The sequence below is a fragment of the Schistocerca serialis genome, chromosome 2 (genome assembly GCF_023864345.2).
Source record: "Schistocerca serialis cubense isolate TAMUIC-IGC-003099 chromosome 2, iqSchSeri2.2, whole genome shotgun sequence".
In the NCBI taxonomy this organism is placed as follows: domain Eukaryota; kingdom Metazoa; phylum Arthropoda; class Insecta; order Orthoptera; family Acrididae; genus Schistocerca; species Schistocerca serialis.
Window position 1 is genome coordinate 846,531,780 of NC_064639.1, and position 26,481 is coordinate 846,558,260.

At 40.2% G+C, this 26,481-nt stretch overlaps 1 protein-coding gene across 1 annotated transcript in view; it reads left to right on the forward strand.

Annotated features, from left to right (window-relative positions):
* LOC126458122 (leucine-rich repeat-containing G-protein coupled receptor 5-like) overlaps positions 1-25,918 on the forward strand; it is a 448,428-nt gene extending 422,510 nt beyond the window's left edge. The window contains exons 6-9 of the mRNA XM_050094952.1: positions 3,847-4,105; positions 16,803-17,057; positions 22,021-22,362; positions 25,388-25,918. Of these exons, the coding sequence (XP_049950909.1) occupies positions 3,847-4,105; positions 16,803-17,057; positions 22,021-22,362; positions 25,388-25,642 (1,111 nt within the window). The 3' untranslated portion in view covers positions 25,643-25,918. The remainder of the gene's footprint in view (positions 1-3,846; positions 4,106-16,802; positions 17,058-22,020; positions 22,363-25,387) is intronic.
* Positions 25,919-26,481: the final 563 nt, after the last annotated feature.

Consider the following 26,481-nt stretch of genomic DNA (forward strand, 5'->3'; position numbering starts at 1 on the left):
GCCGTGCAGTCTAAGCACAGCTTTCCAGGCAGGAAGGAGCGCCTGGTTCCCGGCACGAATCCGCCCGGCGGATTTGTGTCGAGGTCCGGTGAACCAGCCAGTTTGTGGGTGGTTTTTAGGCGGTTTTCCATCTGCCTCGGCGAATGCAGGCTGGTTCCCCTTATTCCGCCTCAGTTACACTATGTCGGCGACTGCTGCTCAAACAAGTTCTCCATGTACACGTACACAACCATTACTCTACCACGCAAACATAGGGGTTACACTCGTCTGGTGTGAGACGTTCCCTGGTGGGTCCATCCAGGGGCGAACTGCACAATAACCCTGGGTTCAGTGTGGGGCGGCGGAGAGGTGAAGTAGACTGCGGTAGTCGTCGTGGGGTTGTTGACCACTGCGGCTGCGGCGAGGACGGAGCCTCTCCATCGTTTCTAGATCCCCGGTTAACATACACTACAATACAATACAACTATCGGTGTGCCCCACGGAAGTTTGTTGTGACCTTTGCCGCTCATATGGTATAGGCTTATTAACGACCTTGCAGACAATACTAATAGTAAACCCAGACCTTTTGCAGATGATGCAGTTATCTATACTGAAATACTGTCTGGAACAAACTGCAGAAGTATTCCGATCTTGATAACATTTCAAAGTGGTGCAAAGATTAACAACTTGATGATGAAGAAGGTATCTGGATACATCAGACAATGCAACGCTGTGCCACTGTGTCAGCGTCTACTGTCGATGGTCACGCACGTGCCCATTTCAGTCATTGTTGCCAGTGTTGTGCTGTTAACATTGGCGCATGCATGGGTAATCAGCTGCGGACGCCCATCGTTAGGAGTGTTCGATGCACTGTGTGTTCAGACACACATGCACTCTGCCCAGCATTAAAGTCTGATGTTAGTTCCGCCATATTTCGCCGCCTGTCCTGTTGTACCAGTCTTCCCAGCCTACGACGTCCGAGATCTGTATTAAGAGGTGGCCGCCCAACCCTACAACGTCACATCGCGGTTTCACCTCGGTTTCGCCACGTGTTGAAACACTTGCCGCAGCCCTCTTCGAACACCTGATAAGTCGTGCAGTTTCCGAAATGCCCGTGTCAAGCCTTCAGGCCATCGCAATTTGCCCTCGGTCACACTCAAATCGCCTACCTTTCCCATTCTACACATGGACAGCACGGTCACTAATATTACAGGCACCGTGCGTGGATTGTCTGATTAGCAGTCATTCCTCGCCAGGTGACGTTGCTGTCGCCTGGACACGTTTATATCGACAGGAGATAAGTGTATAGTTTGTTTGTGTCATTTAGGCAGGTCGGACATTTTGAGACATTTCAACTTGCACTTAACAATGGCTATAGAGCCATGATTGTGTGAAATAAATTAATAATCTACAGGTTAATGGCGGAAATTTGTTTCAAAACGGTTGCATATGTAGCAGGAATGGCGCTAGTCCGCGGTTACACTTGTCAACTCGTGTACTCGCTCTCTTCTCTGAGAGAGTCGAGTCCATTTGTACCCTACAATAGATTCAGCTGACGAGTGGGCTGCGGCGGTGACTCAGGAGTCGAGTCTATGGGGACACGGAGACAACGAGTTTGGAGATGGAGTAACAGGATACGATGGTGAGTTTAAAGCGAATATAGACGGCTCATTTCTGATATCTAGTGCACGACAGGCCTCCTGAACGCTATTTGATTGCCAATGACTATGACAAATGAATTAGTAACATTACAACCACTCAGTATGCACGTGACCCGGGAGCAATGAGTTACAGTCCTTGAGAGTGTTGCATTAATTTTTCTGGCAGAGTATGTAGTAGTTGAATGGGAATATTGAGTAGTCCCAGGTGTCCAAAAAAGTAAACGTTTCAGGAGATACAACAAACTTAAAATTATGCTGAAATTCTGTTTTTCTTCTCATGTTTCCTTAAAATGAATCTACAGGGAAGACAGCCAATCCATTGTAGACAATCATGGTACACTTCCTTGACGAAAAGTTAAAATTTATTAAGTAAACATGGGGATGTTCTTAATACTTTGTAATAAAAAAGTATAAACCATTATGTAACTCACATTTTATTGCTAATATGGACAAAAATCAGATTATACCTATTATCTATTCCCTTTGGCATCATACTCCACAGTCGGTTCACTCTTTGATACATGTTGGCAAGCTGCTTATCTCCGAGTAGAAGTTTTGGATGATTTCATCTTTTGGTGGGAATTTTCTTCTCATTTATAGGCACATGATCTTGATAAGCCTGACTTACGGGACTTGATGGAATTACAGACCGATCAGCCAGCTGGAATGTGTGCTCTTCTGCTCCATCAGTGAATCATCTAACTTTAACAACACCAAGACTTTCATGTGATTAGGAGAAGCCGGCCGCTGTGGCCGAGCGGTTCTAGGTCCTTCAGTTCGGAACCACACTGCAGCTACAATCGCAGGTTCGAATCCTGCCTCGGGGATGGATGTGTGTGATGTCCTTAGGTTAGTTAGGTTTAAGTAGTTGTAAGTCTAGGGGACAGATGACCTCAGATATTAGGTGCCATAGTGCTTAGAGCTATTTGAACCATTGGATTAGGAGAACTGCATGAACTGTGTTACGTGAAAGTGCTGTTTCTTATTTCTTTGCATAGCCCTTCCTTGAGTTTCAACGGAAATAGCATTCTTTCTGTGCCACAAGCATTAAACAAAATATCATCACTGCATGGCTTTTATTTTGGCGTCCACAAGAGTCAGAGAAGATGTGAAGGTATATTGTACAACATTTTGATTTATATAACCAAAAAGAAATGGACGACTTCATTAGGGTTTCTTTGCGCTATTCCTTCATGAAAGAGGTTCAAAAATGGTTCAAATGGCTCTGAGCACTATGGGACTTAACATCTGAGGTCATCAGTCCCCTAGAACTTAGAACTGCTTAAACCTAACTAACCTAAGGACACCACACACATCCATGCCCCAGGCAGGATTCGAACCTGCGACCGTAGCAGTTGTGCGGTTCCAGACTGAAGCACCTAGAACTGCTCGACCACTGTGGCGGCATGAAAGAGGTAAAACCTGGCTCTTCCACTCCATACATCATGCACATTAATGGCATTTACAGAAAGCTGGCGCAAGTAAAATGTGTCTTGTATTGGTATCTGAGGCAATTATAGGTTCTTCATAAAATCAAATGTGAGACCTGCAACAATATAAATTGTTTCAGTTTTCTCTTTAACTGCATGTAATTTCTCAAAGAATTTATCAGCACACCTCTTGTGCACTATTAACTTAATTGTTGCTGCTCTTGTAGCAGTGATAACTAAACCTTAATTTTGAAGCAGTACTAAGTTTCAGGTTAGATGTCTTAGCTATGCTGTTTTGGTTGCCCTCTATTCCCTTTCCAACTTATGTATACTTCAATTTTTACTCTTTCTCTCTTTATTGCTGTTTATTTCGGTAACTCCATTATTCTTTTTCCTCATTATTTTCTGACATTTTTCACTAGCATCACCAGTCTGTCTGCATACCACTATACCAGCCATAAGAATAGAAGTCGATTAAACCAAAGAGTAAGAGGCAATATTGGTTACTTCCTCTGTTTAAAGCAGCGCTGACAACTTAAATTTTTTAGGCAAACCATATCTTTTGTACATGTGGATTTTCTCTGCAGTTTAGTTGGTATCATGGCTCCATAACAACATAGAAAATGCCACAACCTATGGAGTTTTTCTGTATTATCATTGACTTGATGTTTAAGGTACAAAACGATAGGTAACTCAGTTTTGCCAAACAATGGACACGAGGGGTCGTCAACGTTCCCATCGAGTTGTAATGTGAGTGAGAGGGCGCGTGTGCGCAGGCTGGAGCCGGCGGTCTTCTCGAGCCTGCCGAGCCTGGGCCTGCTCAACCTGAGCGGCAACGCGCTGCAGGCGCCGGAGCGCGGCCCGCTGCTCGCGTCCGCCAGTCTGCACTCGCTCGACCTGTTCAACTGCTCGCTGCGCCGCCTGCCCGGGGACGCCTTCTCGTCGCTGCCGCAGCTCGTCGCCGTCGACCTGTCGCTCAACGGGCTGGCGCAGCTGCCCGCCAAGCTGTTCCACGACGTCCCGCAGCTGCAGCAGGTCAGCTAAGCTCCGGCCTCTGTCTCATATGCCTCAACACTGTTAAGGGGAGCCGGAGGTGGTCAAATCCAAAAAATTACGATTTTTTTTTTTTTTTTTTGCTACGGAAAATTAATTGGAACATTCCTCTTTAATGTAAACTTCGAATTATTGTTCTACTCGCCCTAGAAGTGGAGTTATTACCATTTTCCCCCACGCCTGCAGAGGAAATGGGCGGCCGCTGAATGCATCTAACACCCTCTCGTGACTTCCTGGCGAACTGCTTGGGATTTTCTCGGCCTGTTACGCATACAGCGCCTTACATTACGCATACAGTGAGTGTGCAAGGGTTGGCTACATTGTTTTCTGTGACAAATGAAGCGCTAAGAGTGCGGAACATCGTCTCTTTGCTGTTTACCGTTTCGAATTAGTTCAGTGTTGCGCCTGTTGTTGGTAGTATTATACTTCTTGTGTAAAGCATTGTTCTGGTTACGATGCCACGTATTAGTAACCGTGTATATAAGAAGAGGAAGAATGTAGGGAAAAGAAAATTAACGCTAATACCAAGTTGCGATACTACAATTACTGAAACAGTGCGTTCTTCTGCTAAGCAACACATGGCCGGCCATAGCCCTGTGACATCTTCTAGCAAATACTACCTTGGGGATGGTGACTCCAAAGGTTTCAAGACTATAGAGGAACTGAAACACTATGGAAATGAATTTGTAGTTGAAAAGTTGGAATGCATTGGGCATGTGCAAAAGCGTATGGGTGCACGGCTTCGAAGGCTCAAACAAACTTTGGGTTCGAGTAAGCTCAGTGATGGAAAGACAATACGAGGGAGAGGCAGGCTTACTGATGAGGTGATTGAACGTCTACAGAGATACTATAGGTATGCTATAAGGCAAAATACTAGTAATGTTAGTGACATGCGAAAAGCAGTGTGGGCATTGTTCCTTCATACTGCCTCTTCCAATGAATACCCTCAACACAGCCTGTGCCCAAAAGATTCCTGGTGCAAATATAATGCAAAAAAGGACTATGATCACAAATATGGTTTGCCAGCAGCTGTGATAAATGCAATAAAACCAATTTTTCATGACTTAGCACAGCCAGAATTGTTACACAAATTTCTACACGGAGAGACGCAGAATCCTAATGAGAGCGTAAACAATTTGATTTTGAAAGTGATTCCTAAAAGGGTGTTTGTAAGCATAAAAACACTGCGCTTTGGCATTTATGATGCAATAGCAACCTACAACCAAGGGAACAGTGTGAAGTTCTGAAGGCACTGGGGTGAACACTGTACGAGCACTAAGAAATATTGACAGAGAAAGGATAAGAGGAGCAGAAAGAAGAGAAAGGCATATGAAGTATGATGGAACAACAGGCCAGAAAAGAAGACAGAAGAGGAAGCTTTTGTAGGATGAAGAAGAAGACCCTGATAATCCATCCTATAGTGCAGGAATGTATTGAGAAACTTTGATAGCCATTTCCCATAAATTAGAATTTTTTGAATATAAGGAACATTTTCTCAAAATCCACTCAAGCTAGAGAGATGAAATTTTTATGCAGCACTCCTAGTGGTCAAACTTACATCGTAACACAGCCATTTGGCAATATGTTCAGTAGTTTCATTTCAATTTAATTATAAAGCAATTATTTGTAAAAAAATTTGGGTCATTAATAAAAAAAATAATTGGAAGGAAACTAGAAAAGATACTCCAAAATCCCTCTGTCATAACTGCGATACTAAACCACTCTATATGCAAAAAAAAATCAAATTTTTCTATTTGGTAGTTTATTCATAAATGTTCCTCAAACTTAGTGATTTTAACATGGGCAGCATAGGCACCTCCGGCTCCCCTTAACAACTCCAGTACTGGTCAGAAGGTGTTCTCCACTCATCTCATTTGCACTAGCAATATTTCCGCTTCATCTCAGACTCTAATGCATACAGCATCACTGTACCACCGTTCCTCTTAGCTTAAAGCCGTCGGCACACGGACCATGCTGTCGAAAGTTAACGTTGAGCGTGACAAGTTCAACGTGCTGCTGAACGCTCAGGAACGATGTCACTTGTGCATACGGTACGTGGGCCCCAATGTGGTATATGTGATCGCAACGCACTCCAGTGGCAGTTGAGGGATGTTTCTAGTTCGTAAATCACACTGTTTACTCAACGGGCGCGCGTAAAATTCCCACGTTAGGCCTATTAAAACGCACATTTCCTCCATCGTCCACGAAAAGGAAAATACCATGTCCAATCAATAAGGACACAAGTTTATAAAAGTTCCATTACAAACAGTGCGGTACAAATTTCGAATACTTCTCCGCATAAGATTAACATTATTTCATCATTCCCACATTTTAGTAAAAACCCAAGGCCAGTCTTACTTGATCACTGTTCCTACCCAGTAGCAGAATCTTTGCAACATACGAATTACGAAGCGTAAAAGAAAAAGGAGCAAAATATCTTTATACAACTAGTGCAAGCTGTCCTGTAAATTAAGCCAATCGAACAAAGTCACCCCTCAAAAACATCATAAAATCAAATATTTTAGCATATGCTTATATTAAACTAATAATAAAGTATCAGAACCTGATAAAAACGCGAATGTTAGTATAAAAATTTTGGACGTGTTAAGACGCAATCCACCGACCCAGCAAAAACTATCTTCGGGATGGAGACTCTACTCATTACGCTAAACCAACAATGCGCTACTTGAACTTAATCGTATGTGTTACCTTGTGCTAAAATGGTTAATCGTAGCTAATTATGCCACTAATTGAAATTTCATTATAACAGATTGTACCAAGAACAATGCGTTTTGGGTAGATCTTCAGTGTGTCGCTGCCTTCAAGTAGCCTACTCTCATAATATGCAAGTTACAATAATTCTTTTGCCACGAATATGATGTTTCTCATTATTTTATTGGAACGAATCGCACAACTAACAACGGTTTTTCCAGTTATTCTCTATTTGTTGGTGCTCAGAAACGGCATATATACATATAGGCTTGAAATGAATGCCAATATGGCGCCTCACAACTCTGTACTGAAGGGAGACGGCGTGCGTGTGACGTAGGTGCCAATGTGCCGTCTCATTGGTCAACGCTCAGACGCACGCTCAGAATATCTGACATGCCAGATGCTGCTCTGCACGTTCGGAAAGACTCCAAAACGTGCTATTCCACGCTATGACGTCAGAAACTCGGCACGCTCATCGCTCAACGTTCGGATGCACGGTCCGTGTGCCGACGGCTTAAGGCTAGCGAGGAGAACACGGCAAGTGCCTTAATCCGATTTCCGAGAAACTTCGCTCGGTGGAACGGAACAAAATAAGGGAACACGTGTCTCGGTTTATCTGTAGATATTCGACCATTTCTGATAAAACGACTGTCAGTTTTCCACGTAATTTACACGCCTTTTAGTGTGCAACAAGCTCAGCCCAACTGGTGGCATAGTGGATAGTGGCTTTCGTCGCGGTCTTCCAATATTGCGTCCAGTGTTTGAAGCCTTATTATTGTTTTCATTTTTTTTTTTTTTCAAAAAGACAAACAAGCACTAATAGATTTTGCTCTTTTAAAGATTCATGTTGTAAATATCAATTTGAAGCTACCTTTCGTATTCGGATATATAGCAGCTAGTTTCTGTTGTCAAGACAACCAGAGATGCTCCCGCATGTTACTGAACAGTCAAGCGTACACATCAAAAAGTTTTGCATCACCCCGGTTCCCAGAACTACTGCAGATAGACTTGACTGTGGATATTGTATCATAGACACAGTCCGTTTGACTGTCCAGAGATGTGACTAAACCTACCCAAAGATGTAAACAACCATGCATGTGTAGCGCCTATTAGACGGAGGGGGTGCGACAGCCGATCAGCTCCAGTCATTCCACTAGGAAGGAGGTACACAGCTCGTGTTGTCTGCAGTTCAACCATGGTCAATACCGCGGTTCGATCGCGTCCGTATTGTTACTTTGTACCAGGAAGGGCACTCAACAAGTGTCCAGGTGTCACGAAGTGATCCAAAGCGATGTTGTTCGGACATGGAGGAGACACAGAGAGGGAGGAACTGTCGATGACATGTCTCGCTCAGGCCGCCCAAGGGCTACTACTGCAGTGCATGTCCACTACCTACGGATTATGGCACAGAGGAACCCTGAAAGCACCGCCACCATGTTGAATATCCTTTTCGTGCAGCCACAGGACGTCGTGTTACGACTCAAACTGTGCGCAATAGGCTGAATGATGTGCAACTTCACTCCCGACGTCCATGGCAAGGTCCATCTTTGCAACCACGACACCATGCAGCGCGGCACAGATGGGCCCAACAACATGCCAAATGGACCGCTCAGGATTGGCATCACGTTCTTTTCACCAATGAGTGTCGCATATGCCTTCAACCAGACAATCGTCGGAGACGTGTTTGGAGGCAACCCAGTCAGGCTGAACGCCTTAGGCACACTGTCCAGTGAGTGCAGCACGCTGGTGTTCATGGAAGCCGCCGTACGATACGTGAATGCCATCCTCCGACCGATAGTGCAACCATATCGGCAGCATATTGGCGAAGCATTCGTCTACATGAACGACAATTCGCGCCCCCATCGTCCACATATTGTGAATGACTTCCTTCAGCATAACGACATCGCTCGACCAGAGTGGCCACCATGTTCTCCAGACATGAACCCTATCGACCATACCAGGGATTGATTGAAAGGGGCTGTTTATGGACTACATGACCCACCAACCACTCTGTGGGATCTACGCCGAATTGACGTTGAGGAGTGGGACAGTCGGGACAGACAGTGCCTTGACGAACTCGTGGATAGTATGCCACGACGAACACAGGCATGTGCATCAGTGCAAGAGGACGTGCTACTGGGTATTAGAGGTACTAGTGTGTACAGCAACCTGGACCGCCACCTCTGAAGGTCTCACTGTATGGAGGTACAACACGCAATGAGTGGTTTTCATGAGCAATAAAAAGGGCGGAAATGATGTTTATGTTGATCTCTATTCCAGTTTTCTGTACAGGTTCCGGAACTCTCGGAACCGAGATGATGCAAAACTTTTTTTGATGTGTGTATTTCACTTCCCACTATTAACTTTCAATAAACTTTCAAAACTGTCAAGAACTTTCGGATTAACTACCCCCACTAGTTTCAAAAAATAAAACAACTCACTCACAATCATGAGGAGAAATTTAATCACGCCTTTAAGGAAAAAAAAAAAAAAACAAAAACAAAAAAAAAACTGAGTAGTCGTATGATTGTCTAATGTTTCTTGCTTGCGTATAATTTAACCCTTGATCTTTCCTTTTTGCCGATTGTGATCTTGACTTAGTTTTGACAACCAACTTCAAGCATGCACATGTCCAAAATTAAAAAAAAAAAAAAAACCTTCAACAGTAGGTTTTTTTTTTTCTTTTCACAATAATTATCTTCTGAGTTGGTGGGTCTAGTGTTTTATTCCACCAATATGCGTATTTTCGTGTTGTGAAGTACGTAATCTGTTGATCTTTCGTTTCCCAGCACTAGTATCACTACGACATTTTCGAATGTGTACTTGCTATATCACAGGCGAAACCCCTGACACAACTGAAATTTGTATCCCATCCTTCACTTCGCCTTTGCATTGACGATACAACTAAAATTTGTATCCCGTCCTTCACTTCGCCTTTACACTGACACTATATATGTCAATTGGCGAGCAAGATACAAATGTTGTGTATAGCTATATTGCTCAAGTAACGAATGGGATACTATTAGCGTCCAAAGCAACAAGAAAACTGTACCCCATAGTGAAGAAGGATACAAATTCTACATGTGTTGTCTTCTTGTCTCCGTGTAGTTCAATTGAGGTACAGGTTGCAAATCTAACTTACGTCTATTTCCACCTTTTCGTTACCAGTGTACATACATAGAGGTCAACGGAAGTCTGGTATACATATATTACATACGTAGGTCCTTCTGTCATCAGTAGTACTGATATGTACGTAAGAAAAGAATGTTAGTAATAGCGGAAACGAAATAAACAACACATCTAAAATTTGTATCCCGTGTTCCACTTAGGGTTTACTGAAGCGGAGGATACATCGTTCAAGTGAAGAACAGGACAGTAATGCTAGTGAAAACGAAGAAATCGACTTACGACAAACTCGTATTCCGTACTGCACTTAAGCAAAAAAGTTCGAAAGCGTTTCGAGATACAACTGACATACATGTAACGTGATGTATTCTTTGCTACTAATTCATTTCTTTCCATTGCATTTTGCAGAGAAATACTAAGATACAAACGCGATATCGTTAACGTGAAAATACTACTGGCCCTTTTCTCTCTTGCATTACTTTGTTTCTGAACATTTTTCTCACCTCTTTCATCTTTGTAATACATGCTCTCTGGCCAATTTTGACGTCATTGGTCAAAGCCGACGGGTTGTATCCCCTGCTGCTAAACTAGACCCCTGTTGGTTTATTGGCAGTTCTTCACAATACACATACTATAGTATACATTTCCATCGAACGAACGACTTCAGTGGAATACAGACATAAACCGAACAAAATTATAATAGTAACAAGTTCTTTTTCATATTAATTATGTTATACGACGTCATCTTCTGACATGGTATGGCTGTCGGCTTGGCGCGTACAGCGACGAACTTCCAAAGCTGCCGTTACCGTAAAATACACACAGGACATTTTTTACATAATTTTAACCTATTACATTAACGATGAAACTCATTAATACGTGCTACTTCATATATTGTAGTATTCTTACCGCAATATCATACATCGAACAGGAAGGCAGTGCTGATCGGCAAAAAATGTGCGATAATTCACTCAAGAATACCAGCACACTAGCGGAGATATGGGCTGCAAATGGGAAAGTCCTTTGAGAGACATGCAATTTTGACAAAGGTTATATTATTATTATGCAGAGCCAGTGAACGAATATCTCGAAAACGGCGAAGCAGGTCGAATATTCAAGTGAGCATCTATGGAAAAAGGTAGGAGGACAGTGAAACTACCACTAGGCGCTAAATAGTTGGACGTCCACATCTCTTTAGACAACATGCAGTTCTTTAAAGTAGGACAGATGGTGATCTGTGGCATCTTTGCTCAAAGAGCACATGGTGTTGCACGCACAAGTGTTTCGGAGCACACCGTTCATTGTATATTGTTGAACATGGAGGTCCATAGCAGACTACCCCTCCTACCCGTTCACTTGTTGACCCAACGACATTGCCAATTACGATTGCAATGGGCATGGGACCATCGGAATTCGACCGTTGATCAGTGTAAACGAATCGGCTCTTTGGGTGAATCACATTTTTGCTAACTAGGTCGTTGGTCGCGTCCACAAACGCCGTCATCGAGGTGAACAGCGGCTCGAAATGTGCAGCGCGCCACTGACGCAGGGCGGTAGGAGCAATATAATGCTATGGGAGACAGTCTCCTGCACTCACATGTGTAGTAATCGAAGACACATTGTCAGCTGCGAACCACCTGTATCCCATCATACGTTATGTCTTCCCAGACAGGAGTGTCATCTTTCAGCAATATAATTATCTGTGTCTCGGAGCCAGAACCGTGCTACAGTGGTTTGAGGAACATTGTAGTGATGTCTCGGCGACCAAATGTGCCTGACATAAACCCTATGGTACACATCTGGGTCATTATCGGGCACCATCACCACGTACGCAAATCATCAACCCGATATTTACGCGAATTGCGCGACCAATGTGTAGACATGTAATGCCACATATCTCCACAAACCTACCAACAAACTATCACTGTTATGCAGAGTCAGTGACGTATTTTCTCCCAAAGACGCACAAACGAGCTATTAAGAAGGTGGTCGTAATGTTTTGGCTGATCAGTGTATGTGTGTCTGATATTTTAAGGGGCTACAATCTTTGTAAAGTCTCAAATTTTTATACTCCATTCTTATATCAGTTCTTATTTCTTATCTATCATTCTTGCGTTTATTCTTCAAGAAGATTTGACGTACTCCGTTAGATGGTACCAACCTTAGAAATATTTGAAACATAGCAATTCCAAACACCACAAGCATCGCACAAAGGCAGCATTGTCATAGCAACTTTCCTTTATATGAATCTCACTCGGGAAAGAAACGATGTTAATAATTCGCGCCAAATCGTGCATAACGGATCACTTTTCCGAAAACTGATGCTGGCAACTGATTATGAATGAAAAAATGAAATGCTCGCATGACATTGATGGCCGGGAGTCCCCGTTCGGGGAAATTCGTCCACCGGGTTTCAAGTCTTAGGTGACATCGCATTGGGCGACTTGTGCGATGATGAGACGATGATGATGATGATGATGATGATGATGATGATGACAACACAACACCCAGTCCAGGGAGCAGAGAAAATCTCCAACCTGGCCGGCAATCGAACCCAGGCCCACTGCCCGGTAGGCAAACAAGTTATGGGCAAACAAGTTACTAATATTTACTATCAAAAGCAGTCTTGATCACAATTTGTTTATTACAGTAACTACTGTGGCCATCTTCAGGCTAATGAGTAAGAGCCTGCTTCTGGTAGTAAATCACTAAATTTACCACCAGAAGGAGGTTCTTGCTCATTGGTCTGAAGATGATCACATTAGTGGTCAAAACAGGTCACCGTAATAAATAAATTGTGATCAAAACTGTTTTTGATAGTAAATATTTGTAACACATTGATCACTGTTAACTCCCACAATGTATTCAAAAGTAAACAAGTTACTACCTAGCTAAGCAGGCAGACTGATAATGAATCAAGATACACTATGGGAACTACACCGAAAACAATTTCAAATAATTTTCACATTTATTTATTGGTTTTTTTCTTTTTTTAATTCATTCACCATTCATACAATTAGTAGACAAATAAGAACAAAAATATTTCAATATACAACTAAGAACATATCATTCTACGGACATAGGTAGATACTCGTAAGTAAAAAACAAGAATTAAAATAAAAATAATAATCGGCTTTGAACGCAGAGTGCAAAAGTGTGAAGCCAAGACTCTAGGCACTGTGCCACCACTTTGATTGGACCATGCATTTGCTAAATGGCACATAAATTACCTCAAAACCTTAGACCATTGTTTTCTCAAGAAGGTCAAATCTCTACAGATAAGCCGAGACATGTATTTGCTTGTGTTGACTCTTCTTCCACTGACCGAAGTTTTCTGGGAAATCGGATGATGATACTTGCTGTGTTTTTGTCGTAAGTTCAGCAGTCAAACCCCTTGACCTAGTTGTGAAAAACTAGGTGTGTGTCATAAAATTCTCTCTTTTATTTACCAAATTCTTCAAAGTGAATATATCATCCATTGTTCTTCATCCAAATCTAAATCCACTCTGGTCTTCAGTTACAACTGTTTTGGCTCTCTATGTTAACTCTAGAGTTAAAATTTTTGCATGTACTTTATAGCCAGCTGTTAAAACACTTAGTTTTTCTCTTATAAGTATTACAGTGTTTTTGATTTCCTATCTTAAAAATTGAGTACACAACAGGTGTTGACCAGATTTCCATTATTCTCACTCTCTCCCAGCATAATAAATTTAGGAAAGGTAAAAATCTTAGATTAAAGAGAATTTCACCATATTTGAATAACTTGCTCTTAATGTCAACAATGTCAGCTGCCTTTCCATTTTTCATTGTATTTAAAGCTTCTTTTAATTCTGCTAATGTTACTCCATTTGTCCCTTCCCACTTTTAGTAGATTTCTTCTTGTTCCATTAAATTTTGGACATACTGCAATTTTTTAGGCTTTAAAGGCAAGTGCTTGTTGTTCATGAATGTCATTTTCTAGGTTACTTGGATATCTGTCCCAATTTGCTCGGTGTGCTGTCTTCCTCGTTTTTTATTATATTCTGCTCATAATTCTGATGAGGTTTTCTTTTGTAGATATTTCATGTGTTCCTCCCTTTTCTCTTTTCATTCCATACCTTTAAACCCATCTTAGCACATCTTTTAAATCTTATTCCTAGTGCTTTAAAAGCTGGTTTGTCAACACTATTACTCATACTCCATTCTCAATTAATGTCTTCAGTGGTTGTTTCATTAGCAGTTCTTCCTTAGACTTATTTTTGTACAATAATTCTATGCTTTTATCTTGTAATATGTGCACTTCGAATTTGTTTCTTTGTTTCCATTAGTTTTATTGTTCCTTCTCCACCTTGTTAAAATAATCATTTTAGAAATTATTAAACAATGGTCAGAAAGGTCTTTCTTTCTTAATATACCCTTGTATTAGTTATCAGGGGTGAAGTTTTTTTGTTAACTATTACGTGATCACTTAATGACCTTTGACTTTGAGCTGACTGTGTATGCTTGTGAACATCCTCTTAAAAAGCTTTGGTTATTTCCAGGTTATTAAAAAATGCAAATCTTCTAAATTCTTGTCCGTTTTTGTTTAAAATACTTTACCTTCACATACCAGTGACAACGGTCAGTCAAAAAGTAATACCTCTCATTTTCTTTTATTTGTCAAGACTTTCAAATGCAACCACACAGGTTGAAAACCATAACATTGATGATTCATTTATGACTTTTCAATATAATATCTGTCCATTTCCGCAGTACTGATCCAGCTTTTGAAAGGGCATGTATTCCAGCGTGGTAAAATGAACGGTCCTGCTTCAAAAGCCATTGATGCATGGACATTTTTATGGCCTCCTTATCTTCAAAGTGAATCCCATGAAGAGCTTCATTTAGCATCCCAAACAGAAGGAAGTCTGATGGTGCCAGGTCAGGGCTGTATAGTGGAGGAGACAAAACTTCCCATCCAGGTTTCACTGTCTCTTCAATAGTGTGATAACTGGTGTGTGGTATTGCATCGTCATGCAACAGAAGAACATTTATCATAGTTTTGGTTTGGTGAATTCGCTGAAGGCACGTTTTAAGCTGTTTGAAGATTTTAACGTACTGGACGGAATTTATTGAGCATCCCTGCTCCAAAAAATCATCCGTAATCACACTCTCTGCTTCCCTAAATACTATAGCCGTAACTTTCTCTCTTGATCACCCAGTTCTGAACTTCTTCTTCTATTGTGAGCTTCCATGACTTCCTCTTTGATTCTGGTTCAAAAAAATGAACTCATGTTTCATGTCTGGCCACAAATTTCCCTGAAACTTTCCTCCCTCCAAACGGAATGGCTGCAAGAGATGGGAGGTAATTGTTTTTCTTGCCTGTTTATTCATGTCACTTAACATTCTTGGTACCCAAGATGCATAACCCTTTGAATATCCCATTTGTTGAATAATTATCATCACACTGCCTTTACTGAAGGATGTAATGAATCACAAGTCACCTGCAGTCACCCATTGATCACCACCAATGATGTCATCAACTTGCTGAATGTTGTGTGGAGTCATTGCAGTCATGAACCTGCCACTCCACATTTCATCAGCCAATAGTGTTTGCCCGTCAGCTTCATTACAGCACTGAAATCATTGTCTAGAAATGCTGATATCCACTGTTGCATCACCATACACATTTTTCAGTCTTTTCTGAACCCAAATGGGCATTTCACCTTCTGCATTCAAGAATACTATCACAGAACACCATATAATACAAACGTTAGTGTCAGCCATTCTGCAAATGACTGAAACACTGAAACACACAGAAAGCTGCTATAGCAGTGGATTGGAGAAGAAGATTTCTGGGATAGTGCAAAATTCAAATTTTTTGCTTAACAAACCTTGGTTAAGGAGTAAAAACGGAATGGTTTTTGACTGACCCTTCTACATTGGGAGAGTTGGTTCCCTACTCCTGCATTAAAATCTCCAAGCAATACCATTATGTCATTCCTATTTTTCTTGTCTATTTAATTTTGCAAAATAGAATAAAATAAAAGTACAACAATCCCAAAAGGAAAGTCATGGAAGGTTTGAACTTTTTATCACATGTCATCAGAAGACTTTGAATGTGTGTTCAGTTTGATTCAGCCATCAATACAAAAACAAGGCACAAATTTTAGAAATGCAGTACATTCTAAAGAGAGAATGGCAATAACACTGTTTTTTTTTCTTTTTTCAGTTACAAATTTGATGTATTTCTTCAAAGTATTCAAGCAAAGTGCCTGAAGATTGTTCCTGAAGTGCGCTTAAGCTCCTTAGGATAGACTGAAACAATTTTTTTTTTTCAGATTTATTTAGGGCTGCCATTTTGTAGAGTCATAAGGCTGTGCAGGGGGAGGGGGGGGGGGGACAGAGAAGGGGAGATGGAAAGGAGGAAAGTAGAGAAGGGGAAAAGACTGTAGGTGTGTCAGTAAAATACAAGGTATGCGTAGTACTGGAGTGGGAGTAGGTAGGTGGAGGACTTGTCCCTGTCCTCTACCCACCTATCCACTTCCCAGATGTTGCTTCCTTCACATAGATCCATCAAATATAAGGTGGTAAAAGCTAACAACTTTTTACAGTGGTGCAAGTAGCAAAGGTACCTTGAAAATGTTCAAGGGTGGCAAAACTAGATACTAGCTAAATCAGGAAATAAAGTGACAATTTCAATATAAAAACAGCCGAAGTAAGAAAATGGGGAAAATGACTTCCCTCAAGAATTTAAAGAGGCTTCAGACACCCATATACAAATGGGTATTTTTTGCTATTTTCGTTACCTGTTGATAGGTGATTTTTATTTCTCATCTCCTTTCTTGCTCTAAGAGATTCAGCTTCTCCCTCCCTTTTGCAGGTGTTCTTGTCAGACAATGGGCTACAGTCACTGCCAGCAGACCTGTTTGTGAATAATCATCAGTTGCGGCGGTTACATCTGTCAGGGAATCCACTTCTGCTGTCTGGTGAAAAGGCCATGCTCCCAACAGCACCCTCAGTAGTGCTTTTGGAACTGGACCGTATGGATCTCACAGGGCTGCAGGCCTCCTGGTTTGACAATATGCCACACATTACCAACCTCAGCCTTGCTGACAATAAGCTGTCCACTGTTTCGGTAAGTCTATAGATTTTTTTATCTTGGTGTGTTACAACCACCACTAACAGATAAACAGCCATCAGTGATAAAGTATATAAGTTTATTCAACCAATGCTATGATCCATCATATATGTTCCCCATTGTTATTGGTACATATGAGGGTTGGAACTTAAATAGAGGCACCTGTTTATCCACAACCAATACAAAGGAGTTACATGTGTGCACCTGTTACTGTCCTTCAGAGTAGTCATCAGCTTTGTGTAGAACCCATTGTCAGCGATGTGGAAGGCGTAGTATACCATTAGCAGAGCCTGTTCTGTTGATGGTGTGAATGGAGCGGTCTAAAGTTATGGTGATTCTCGTGTATGACTGTGACGATGTTATCCTAATGCATTATGTTCCTCCACGGCAGACCGTCAGTGCACAATATTGCTGTTCATTTTTGAAGCATCACCTGTGACCAGCTTTGCAAAAAAAGCGGCTACGCTTTGTGCGCAACCCACTCATCATTTAGCATGACAATGTGCAGGTGCATACAGCGCAAGCTGTGGCTGCTCTGTTCAGTTGATGGGACTGGGAAGTACTGAACCACCCACCATACTCCCCGAACTTAAGTTCTTGTGACTTTGATTTCATTCCGAAGATGAAGGAACTACTTTGTGGCATTCGCTTCAGAACTATTCCAGAGATTCGACAGGCAGTAGACCACTCCATTCACACCATCAACAGAACAGGCTCTGATAACAGTATATTACACCTTCCACATCACTGACAACGGGTTCTACACAATGCTGGTGACTACTTTGAAGGACAGTAACAAGAGCAAACATGTAACTCTTTTGTATCAATTGTGAATAAATAGTTGCCGCTATTTAAGTTCCGACCCTTGTACATTATAATTAAGTCTGTGATAATAGAAATAGGGCTCTTGTATAAAACAGCACTTTTCTTTTAACTAGAACTTTCTTTGTTGATATGTAAGTGAGGAAAAAATGCTTTATAGTATCTGATACGTGCACCATAGAAGACGTGACCATTATTTCCAACAGAACGCAGTACACTTATCAGCCATAAGAAAACAATTAGGAAGATTTAGTCTCGTAGAAAGGAATGTGGCAGGCATTTTCCGCCCCATTTGTAAGGGAAAGGGGTTTCATTTACCTATGTATAGCAGTGTCAAAAAGTACCCTCTACGATGCACTGTACACTCACATGTGGTGTAAGAAAAGAGGTGCAGATGTAGGTACAGATCATCATTTTCTTCATATGAAGTATAACATAGGTATATAATTTTATTGATTGTCTAAATAAACCACATTCATTCAGTATCAGATCTTCTACAAGATAAGTTCATTTAAGTTTCATTTACTAACCAAATTTAAAAATGAAACACAATATTAGGGTAAGAAGAAAATTTCTGAATCTCGCTTAGAAGTATCACTGACAAGTATGAAACTTTCTTTTCATTATGTTGGTACATTTTATATAATAAAGTAGGTCAAGTTTCAAACTGGTCTACAGAAATTTTTGTTTATATGGTTTTTGAAAGTAATATTGTTGTTTCACATAGGGAAATGAATGAACAGCAATTGCAGGTCATTACACTTTTATTGCCCTGTAAATGCATCCCAGTTGGTGTAGATTCATAAGGAATATGTTCCTTCATTTCAAGAGCTAAGAATTGGACAGTTGGATTCAAACATGGTCATTTTTCTCTTAAAGATAATCCATATAGAGAACTTTGCAAACCTGCAATCAAAGATGAAACCCTCAAGAAAATTCATGCTGTAGTACTGCATGATCTATAGTTAAAGAGTATGAAGAAACTAAAACTTTAAAAATATCAGAAGAAAGAGTATTTTTTATCTAAAAACATTCTTCACAGTTAGCCAGACAGTTTCTTGTTTATCCTCTACAGCTTTACCATTGCACTGACTAAAGAATATCTTCCACTTCACTTATACCTTGTTCATTTGCATCTTCAGATAAATTTGACTATTGTGCTACAATATTTATTGAGGATGTAAGTAAACACATTGGAATTTGGTACTCCCCCATGTGTAGAGAAAGGAAAGAAAAATTACTTGTTCAGTCATCATACTAATTATTCACTGAATAAGAACTGAAAGCAATAAACCCAATTGAAATGGACTTTTGGTCATGCTCAGGTGCTTGAAAAAGTTGGTTAGTTAGTCATTTCCAGATTTGAAGAACTAGTCCGTTATCATTATATACCAAATAAAACAAGTAATTTTTAGTGCTGCAGGCAAGTTTCACAAAATATGCCAGTCCTGACTGTAATATACAATAATGATTTTTAACAATATATTATGGGCTATGTGAGTAGTATTATTCATTACACATAAATGTTCAAAATATGTTCACTTATACCTTGTTCATTTGCATCTTCAGATAAATTTGACTATTGTGCTACAATATTTATTGAGGATGTAAGTAAACACATTGGAATTTGGTACTCCCCCATGTGTACAGAAAGGAAAGAAAAATTACTTTCTCTTAAAGATAATCCATATAGAGAACTTTGCAAACCTGCAATCAAAGATGAAACCCTCAAGAAAATTCACGCTGTAGTACTGCATGATCTATAGTTAAAGAGTATGAAGAAACTAAAACTTAGAAAAAAATTAGGAAGATTTAGTCTCGTAGAAAGGAATGTGGCAGACATTTTCTGCCCCATTTGTTTTTAGATAAAAAATACTCTTTCTTCTGATATTTTTAATATAGAATTGTTTTCAGACATTTAGACTTAATGCTGGTGCTAATAAAGAGAACATTAATGCATGGTGCCAGATGCTACAAACCGATTATCTGCAGTCTTAGTTATGTGAGCCATATCTTTCTTATTTTAAGTGTTTCAGAGCTATGTAATTTAGAAACAAAATGTGTAGGTATGAGCATCAGCTACACTCAACAGATACAGCTAAGACCTAGCTCTCATACTCTATCTGGTAAAGGAACAGTGTTTGGAGAAATAAAGCCCTTTCCCATTAGGTGGTTGAACAATCCCTTTGAGAGTTTTTTTTTTTTTTTTTTTTTTTTGGGGGGGGTGGGGGGGGGGGGGGGGCTCTCAGCCCACAATGTCATATGACTCTTTCATTATGAACTACTGTACAATCATAAATTGCTATTGGTAATTAATTTCTTAATGGAAGATCACAGTTTTCATGAAATCACAGGCAGCAATCTTCTTCTTAAGTTGCCAATCCTAAGATTGATTTGCAGCAGCTCTCCATTCAGTGCGATTGTCGGCCAGCCTCTTCAATTCCATGAAACTTCCGCATCCTAGGTCCTGCATTATCTGGCTTATGTACTTTCTTCTAGGTCTGCCTCTTGCCCTTTTGCCCTCCACAAGGCCTTCCGTTATAGTGTGGAGAAGACTTTCATGTCTCAGAGTGTGTCCCATCCATCTATCTCTCCTCTTCTTGACCGTCTTCCAAAGAACTGGAACTTCCTCCGCTCTCTGCAGGACTTCTTCATTTGTCATCCTGGCCGTCCATGGAATTTTTAACATCCTTCGCAGACACCACATTTCGAATCCTTCAATCCTTCTTCTTTCGTCCTCTCCAAGTGTCCAGGTTTCGCTGCCGTAGAGAAGCACACTCCCAGCAACGGTCTTTATTAACCGCTTCCTTAACGACAGACTTATCATATTTGATGTGAGGAGTCCTTTCCTTTTATAGAATGCAATCTTTGCCTGATTTATTCTACAGCAATAGCTCAGTGTTATAAAGGGGAGCAATGTTTTAATAAAACAATTTAAAAATTTACACAAAATAGGTGCAATTTGCCTGAACAAATCAGCCAAACACTCAAAATTGTTACCAGAGATGGACTTTTGGTCAATATTTCATCATACGCACCAGAAATATCGTGGTGGTCGGTTCTGGTTGTTGGCAGCCCTCGAAACAGACAATTGCAATACTCTATTAAAAAAAAATAACTTGCTACAGTTTGTACATATACAAAATTCTCCTCCTTGTTTGGGTTCATAAAGATAAATTCAACAAAGATGAAGGTGTACACTACCACTACACCAGAAGTTAAGAACTATCCAGCATAACAACTCAAAATTAGAGGTGGTTACATTCAAATAAAGATGAACCACTCAACACTAATGCCAGATCAAAAGTTAAGTTTCAACATCTCATCAAAGAGCTATCACAGGAAATCCCTTTATATGCAGTCAGAGAATATCTTCCATGTGAAAGTAACTGAAGTAAACAAGCAGAGTATTTTAAAAAATGTACACAGGAAGAGAGGAAAAGGAAAAGTGAAGTGAAGTAAATTCTTAACAGCATTACCACATCAAAATTAGCTTTCATACAGTATTATTGTTTTTAAATTTCGTAAAAATGTAATCATAACAGGAGCTAGAATATGCATGCCCTATGTGACTGTTTTATATTGTATATATAAAATGATGTAGCTGTGATATAGATTTATTGCAATTAAATTTTCTTTCACTGATGCACATAGAATATGTATACATCATAAAATCTGTTTGGCTTACTGTATCTAAAATTATGTAACTATTATGGAAATTTACATAAGTTCTGTGATTAAAATTTATTAGTTATTTAAGCAGTTTGTAACATTAACAGTAATTTATTTTAATATAAAACTGACAAAGCAGATATGTACTTTGACATGCTACATAGATGCACATCACAAGCTTAATAAATAGAAACAAAATAAATAAAACTTTAAACTAAATGTCCAGTTGATAAAATCATGAATAGTAAGGAATGCCCCCCCCCCCCATAAAAAAGTCTGCAAATCTATCTCAGAACGCTCCTCGACATAAAAAAATGAATCCTTGGCTTTTCGGACCATCAGGTTATCAATTTTTCAAACAGCTTCTTATAAACAAACTATAATTGTAGATCTCTCCTTTTGTTCGTTGCATTTTTTCAAAAGAACATACCAGTCCACACTGAGTCTGTATTTTCTTATTTTGCAGGTATCTAGTGTTAAGGGACTGACACACTTGCAACAAATAAGGCTTACAGGCAACAAGCTGCAGTGTAATGCTGCATTGCTACCTTTCTATGAATGGACAAAAGAGAATGCAGTGCATATTGTTGCAAAATGTGCTGAACCACGAGGGAACTGGCAGCTCATGGAGCACCTGCACTTTGAAGAGGAAGAGAAGCACGAACATGAAAAGCAGAGTGTGAGCACAACTCCAACTTCAGTCACTTCAAGGACCACGATAGCAGTACCAGGTGTGACACAGTCAACAGTACGCCAGGTGTCGGAAGTGGTGCCATCACCTGCAAGCATGGCTGAATTCTCACAGCAGGTAACCTGCATGCTTTGCCACATTTAAGGTATCTAAAGTTTGCAACCTAGATATTAGACTATCAATGCTACACTATATGAACATTTTGTGAAGTATTTTCAAAACTACCCACAGTACACAGTGGACAGAAATTCCATTCCCTAAATTCTCATGCAGCAGAAAGAAATTCCTTTTTAGGATTGCGTATTTCAGCCAGTAAAAACAGAACTGTTATACAATGAATTTTCTCCCCGCCCCCCCCCCCCCCTCTCTCACATGTGAAAATAGGGAGTATTTTCTGCAGCAGTAATCAGTAATACAAACAGTAATGTGTCCAGATCCCTTGTACTGAAGGATTATGGTCACCATCATTTGAAGCAGATGGACTTATTATGTCATTCCATTGAGTTTGGCTAACATAGTACCAGTAACACTGTAGAGATCAATGGGTATACTCTAGATGAGGCTCCATGTGTGAAGTTCCTAGGGATCAAGATGGGTAAATGTATCCTTCGCTATGATTCAGAACGGAGTTTTGTATTCTGGTACAAAAATCTATAGTAATATACTGGTGGACATCAAGTAGGAAATTGAAAACTCCCAAGTATTCAAAAACAAAGTAGAAAAATACTTCATTAGTCACTTCTTTCACGGACTCCTGCATGAAAATTCCACATAACCCAAACATTTTTGTTAGAGAGATCCTGTCTTTGTCTGTATATAGACAGCTGATAGTCACATGTGTGAAGTTACCTAAATGCTTTGTTTAAGTGTCAGGTGGAAATAGCAGCTGAGCAGTATGGGAGGAGGAGCAGGGCTTTTTCTTTTCAAACCAGCTGTTTTTCTCCATACTGTACATGGTGGCAGGAGTGGCCAGGATGTGGGTAACCAGTTCAGAGTGGTCAAGTAAATAAGAAACTGTCTAATTTCCATAACAGAATCACAAATGGTTTACTCATAAAAAAGGGGTATACATTTGAAGTGCCTAGGGAAGCAACCACTGCCTGGAGAGGTGGCCACTATGACCAAATTGTATAGGATGGCTTACAAGAGCGCGGAAGGAACGCATTAACTGGTCAGGTGCTGGTGAGCAAGAGAGAGTAACATCTTCACTGAGTCCCGTGCTTGCCACATATGACATACCATGTGACCCTCTCATGCAACCCCATTGGCCAAGGAGGATGAATGAAGTCCACAGAAGGTGTCACTTGTTTACTGATCCTTATTATGAGAACCTTAACAAGTCAGCAACATGCGCTGAAGCCATGAGCATACCCTTGTGTAATCTTTCAGAAAAGCACGTAGAGGTCTTAATTTAAAATTTAAAAAAAATCTACACATCTACCTCTCCAAGTCAGTGGTCTCTGCACAACATAAAGTAACCTAGAAATAGTTACATAATTATCAATTTGAGTGTATTAATGCTAGTCATAATTTCTTGTTGGTACATTTAACTAAGTTGCCAGCAGTGGTTACGTGTGCCTGTTAATTTATAACTTGGCTCATTTTACATCCTTTAAGGCTCTCCATCACAATGGATTTGTGGAACGCAAAGTGTTAATGAATGAATAATAGATATCAAACTTCATTTGTTTTATCATGTTCCATATTTTATAAAGTTCAAGATTAATTATGCTGTATTCTTCAAATGTAAGACACATAGTCTGGTCATTTGACACACTGGAAAGTTTTACAATACAGATGGTCATTTGTTTCAGGATAAGACATAATTCAAAAAGTGGTATAAATATGTTTAAGAAAGAGTTACATGTTTCATCCTTACTGTCTGGTTTGCGGACATTGTTCCAGTATTCTTCCAGTATGTTCCATCTAAACTTGTGATTGAGTCATTGGTTATGATTCTGTTATACAGTATTTGTCTTCAGGAAAGTATTCCTACTTAATTTAATAAAATAATGACAAATATTTAGCCAAAGTTTAGGGTGTGAGACAAGCATGTTAGGTACTATACAATGGATAATGTGTACAAGATGGTAAGAAAACAGATTTATTCGCATGACTAAATTACGAAAGGTGTATTGAATAATCTCAAAATTTAATAGGAAAAATTGCTTACTGATATAACAACACCAAATAAAAGAGAAGCACGGTAAGAAGAGCATCATTAGTGCTCACTCACCCAAAAAAATAAATGCTCTACACATGTTTCAAATGAGTATAGGACACAGAACAAAGTCACTACCTTCTCGCCGAGTATTCACCAGCATGATCATGATTTTTGCTGACACAAGGTGCATAAATGAACACCTCTTATTGCATAAATGGCCACAACAAGATCCAAGAAAATAGAATACAGTTATCATGCAAGTGTACATGTCATGATGGGTGGGAGCTTGATACTTGGTTTGTACCTATATGGGCACAAATGCTTGCCATTTGGAGGGAGTGCCTTGCAGCATGGAGCATTGTTTCACATACTGAGATGTGTTGCAGGAGTAGAGGCAGTCTGACTTCAATAAATCTAGTACTTTGTGATGAGTGATACATGTGCATCGTCATGTGCCGTGTCTGTTGCTGCAGGTGCATGGGGTTGAAATCCAATGTAGTCATGACAAAGGGATGATCTGAACTGAAAATGAGGTTAGGCTGGTGGAAGCCTAGGTATGTCTGGAGCTATTGTCCAAGTCCTGATAGTCAGCAACCGTAGTAAATGGGTGTCTATTGCTTGGTAGAATCGAGAGTTATTGGCAGAAGTAGGTGCATGAAGTAAGACACTTGTTGCTTTAGAAGATGGCTGAAGCAAGCTAGGCAAATATGGAATGGGCCTGGACTGCTAAGACTGATGTACAGTGAAGGGCCCCCAAATCTTTCATTATCCATGTGCAATTGATATCAGAAATTGCCCAGAGGCTATCTTATATCTACTATTGTTGCATAAATGTACCTGCAAACCAAAGCATAGGAGATACAAAGTCACTGATCTCTGACAGATATTTCTGTTCAACCTTTCACACACATCAAATTCTGTCAACTTATAACGAGCAACATCAGTTCATTCAACAACTGATGTCTTATTTGTTCACAGGCGGTGCAGGCAGCGTCAGTAGGAGGCAGCGGCAACAATGACAACAACAAGAGCAGTGGCAGCGGAAATGGTAGCCTTTGGGTTGTGCTACTGGTTGGTGTGCTGGTGGGAGGCATTGCAGGAGCAGTGCTGACCGCTCTGTTTGCCCGTCGCATAAAGTGCCCATCACGAGCTCCTGGCTTCCTGCACATCCGTCTCCGTGATACTGCATCTGTGGCAGAAGAGTATGGTGATGATGAGCGCCTTGGTTCCTGAGGCTATTACATAATACTACCAAAATGATAAATTTTCAGCATCATCCAAAGAGTTGTGATAAATTATGCAGACACTTGTGTGACAAGTGACATAGAGTCTGACTTGTGAATTTCATTTTAATTCATGTCACTAAATTTATTCATTCAGACTTCATGAATGAAATATGGACACTAAAGTAATTCTGTATGTACATAGCTGTGTGTGTGTGTGTGTGTGTGTGTGTGTGTGTGTGTGTGTGTGTGTGTGTGTGTGTGTGTGTGTGTGTGGGTGGGTGGGTGGGTGGGTGTGGGTGTGGGTGGGTGTGTGTGCGCGCGCGTGTGTGACAGACAGAGAGAGAGAGAGCACATACATGTGCACACCTTCAAACGTGTATTCATGGATGAGCAGATCCTACGTGTGAGTACAATAATACATAAGGTATGGAAGGGTAATATCCATGAATTGTTTTGGAAACAGAAATGATGAATGTTATTGATTCTTGAGTATAGACCTCCTAGTGTCTATGATAGGTGGCAAACAGTCAATATTAACATAGATGTATATAAAATTCTATACTTATTTTATTATTAAATGACTTATTATTTTCATAATTTGTTAATAAAAAACATATTAATAACTAAAAAATCTGCACCTGAAAGGACCATCAATGTTACCCTAACCTACTTCCAGACCACACATTTGTGAACTTTGTCATATTGTGGATTAGTACCGAGCAGTTAGCAGAAATTATTAACATTATTATTTCAATGCTGGCATCTTGAGAGTATAAATGAATATCTTAATATGAGATGTGTAAGGTATAGATTGCCATCCCAGGTAACCATTCACAAATGTGGTAA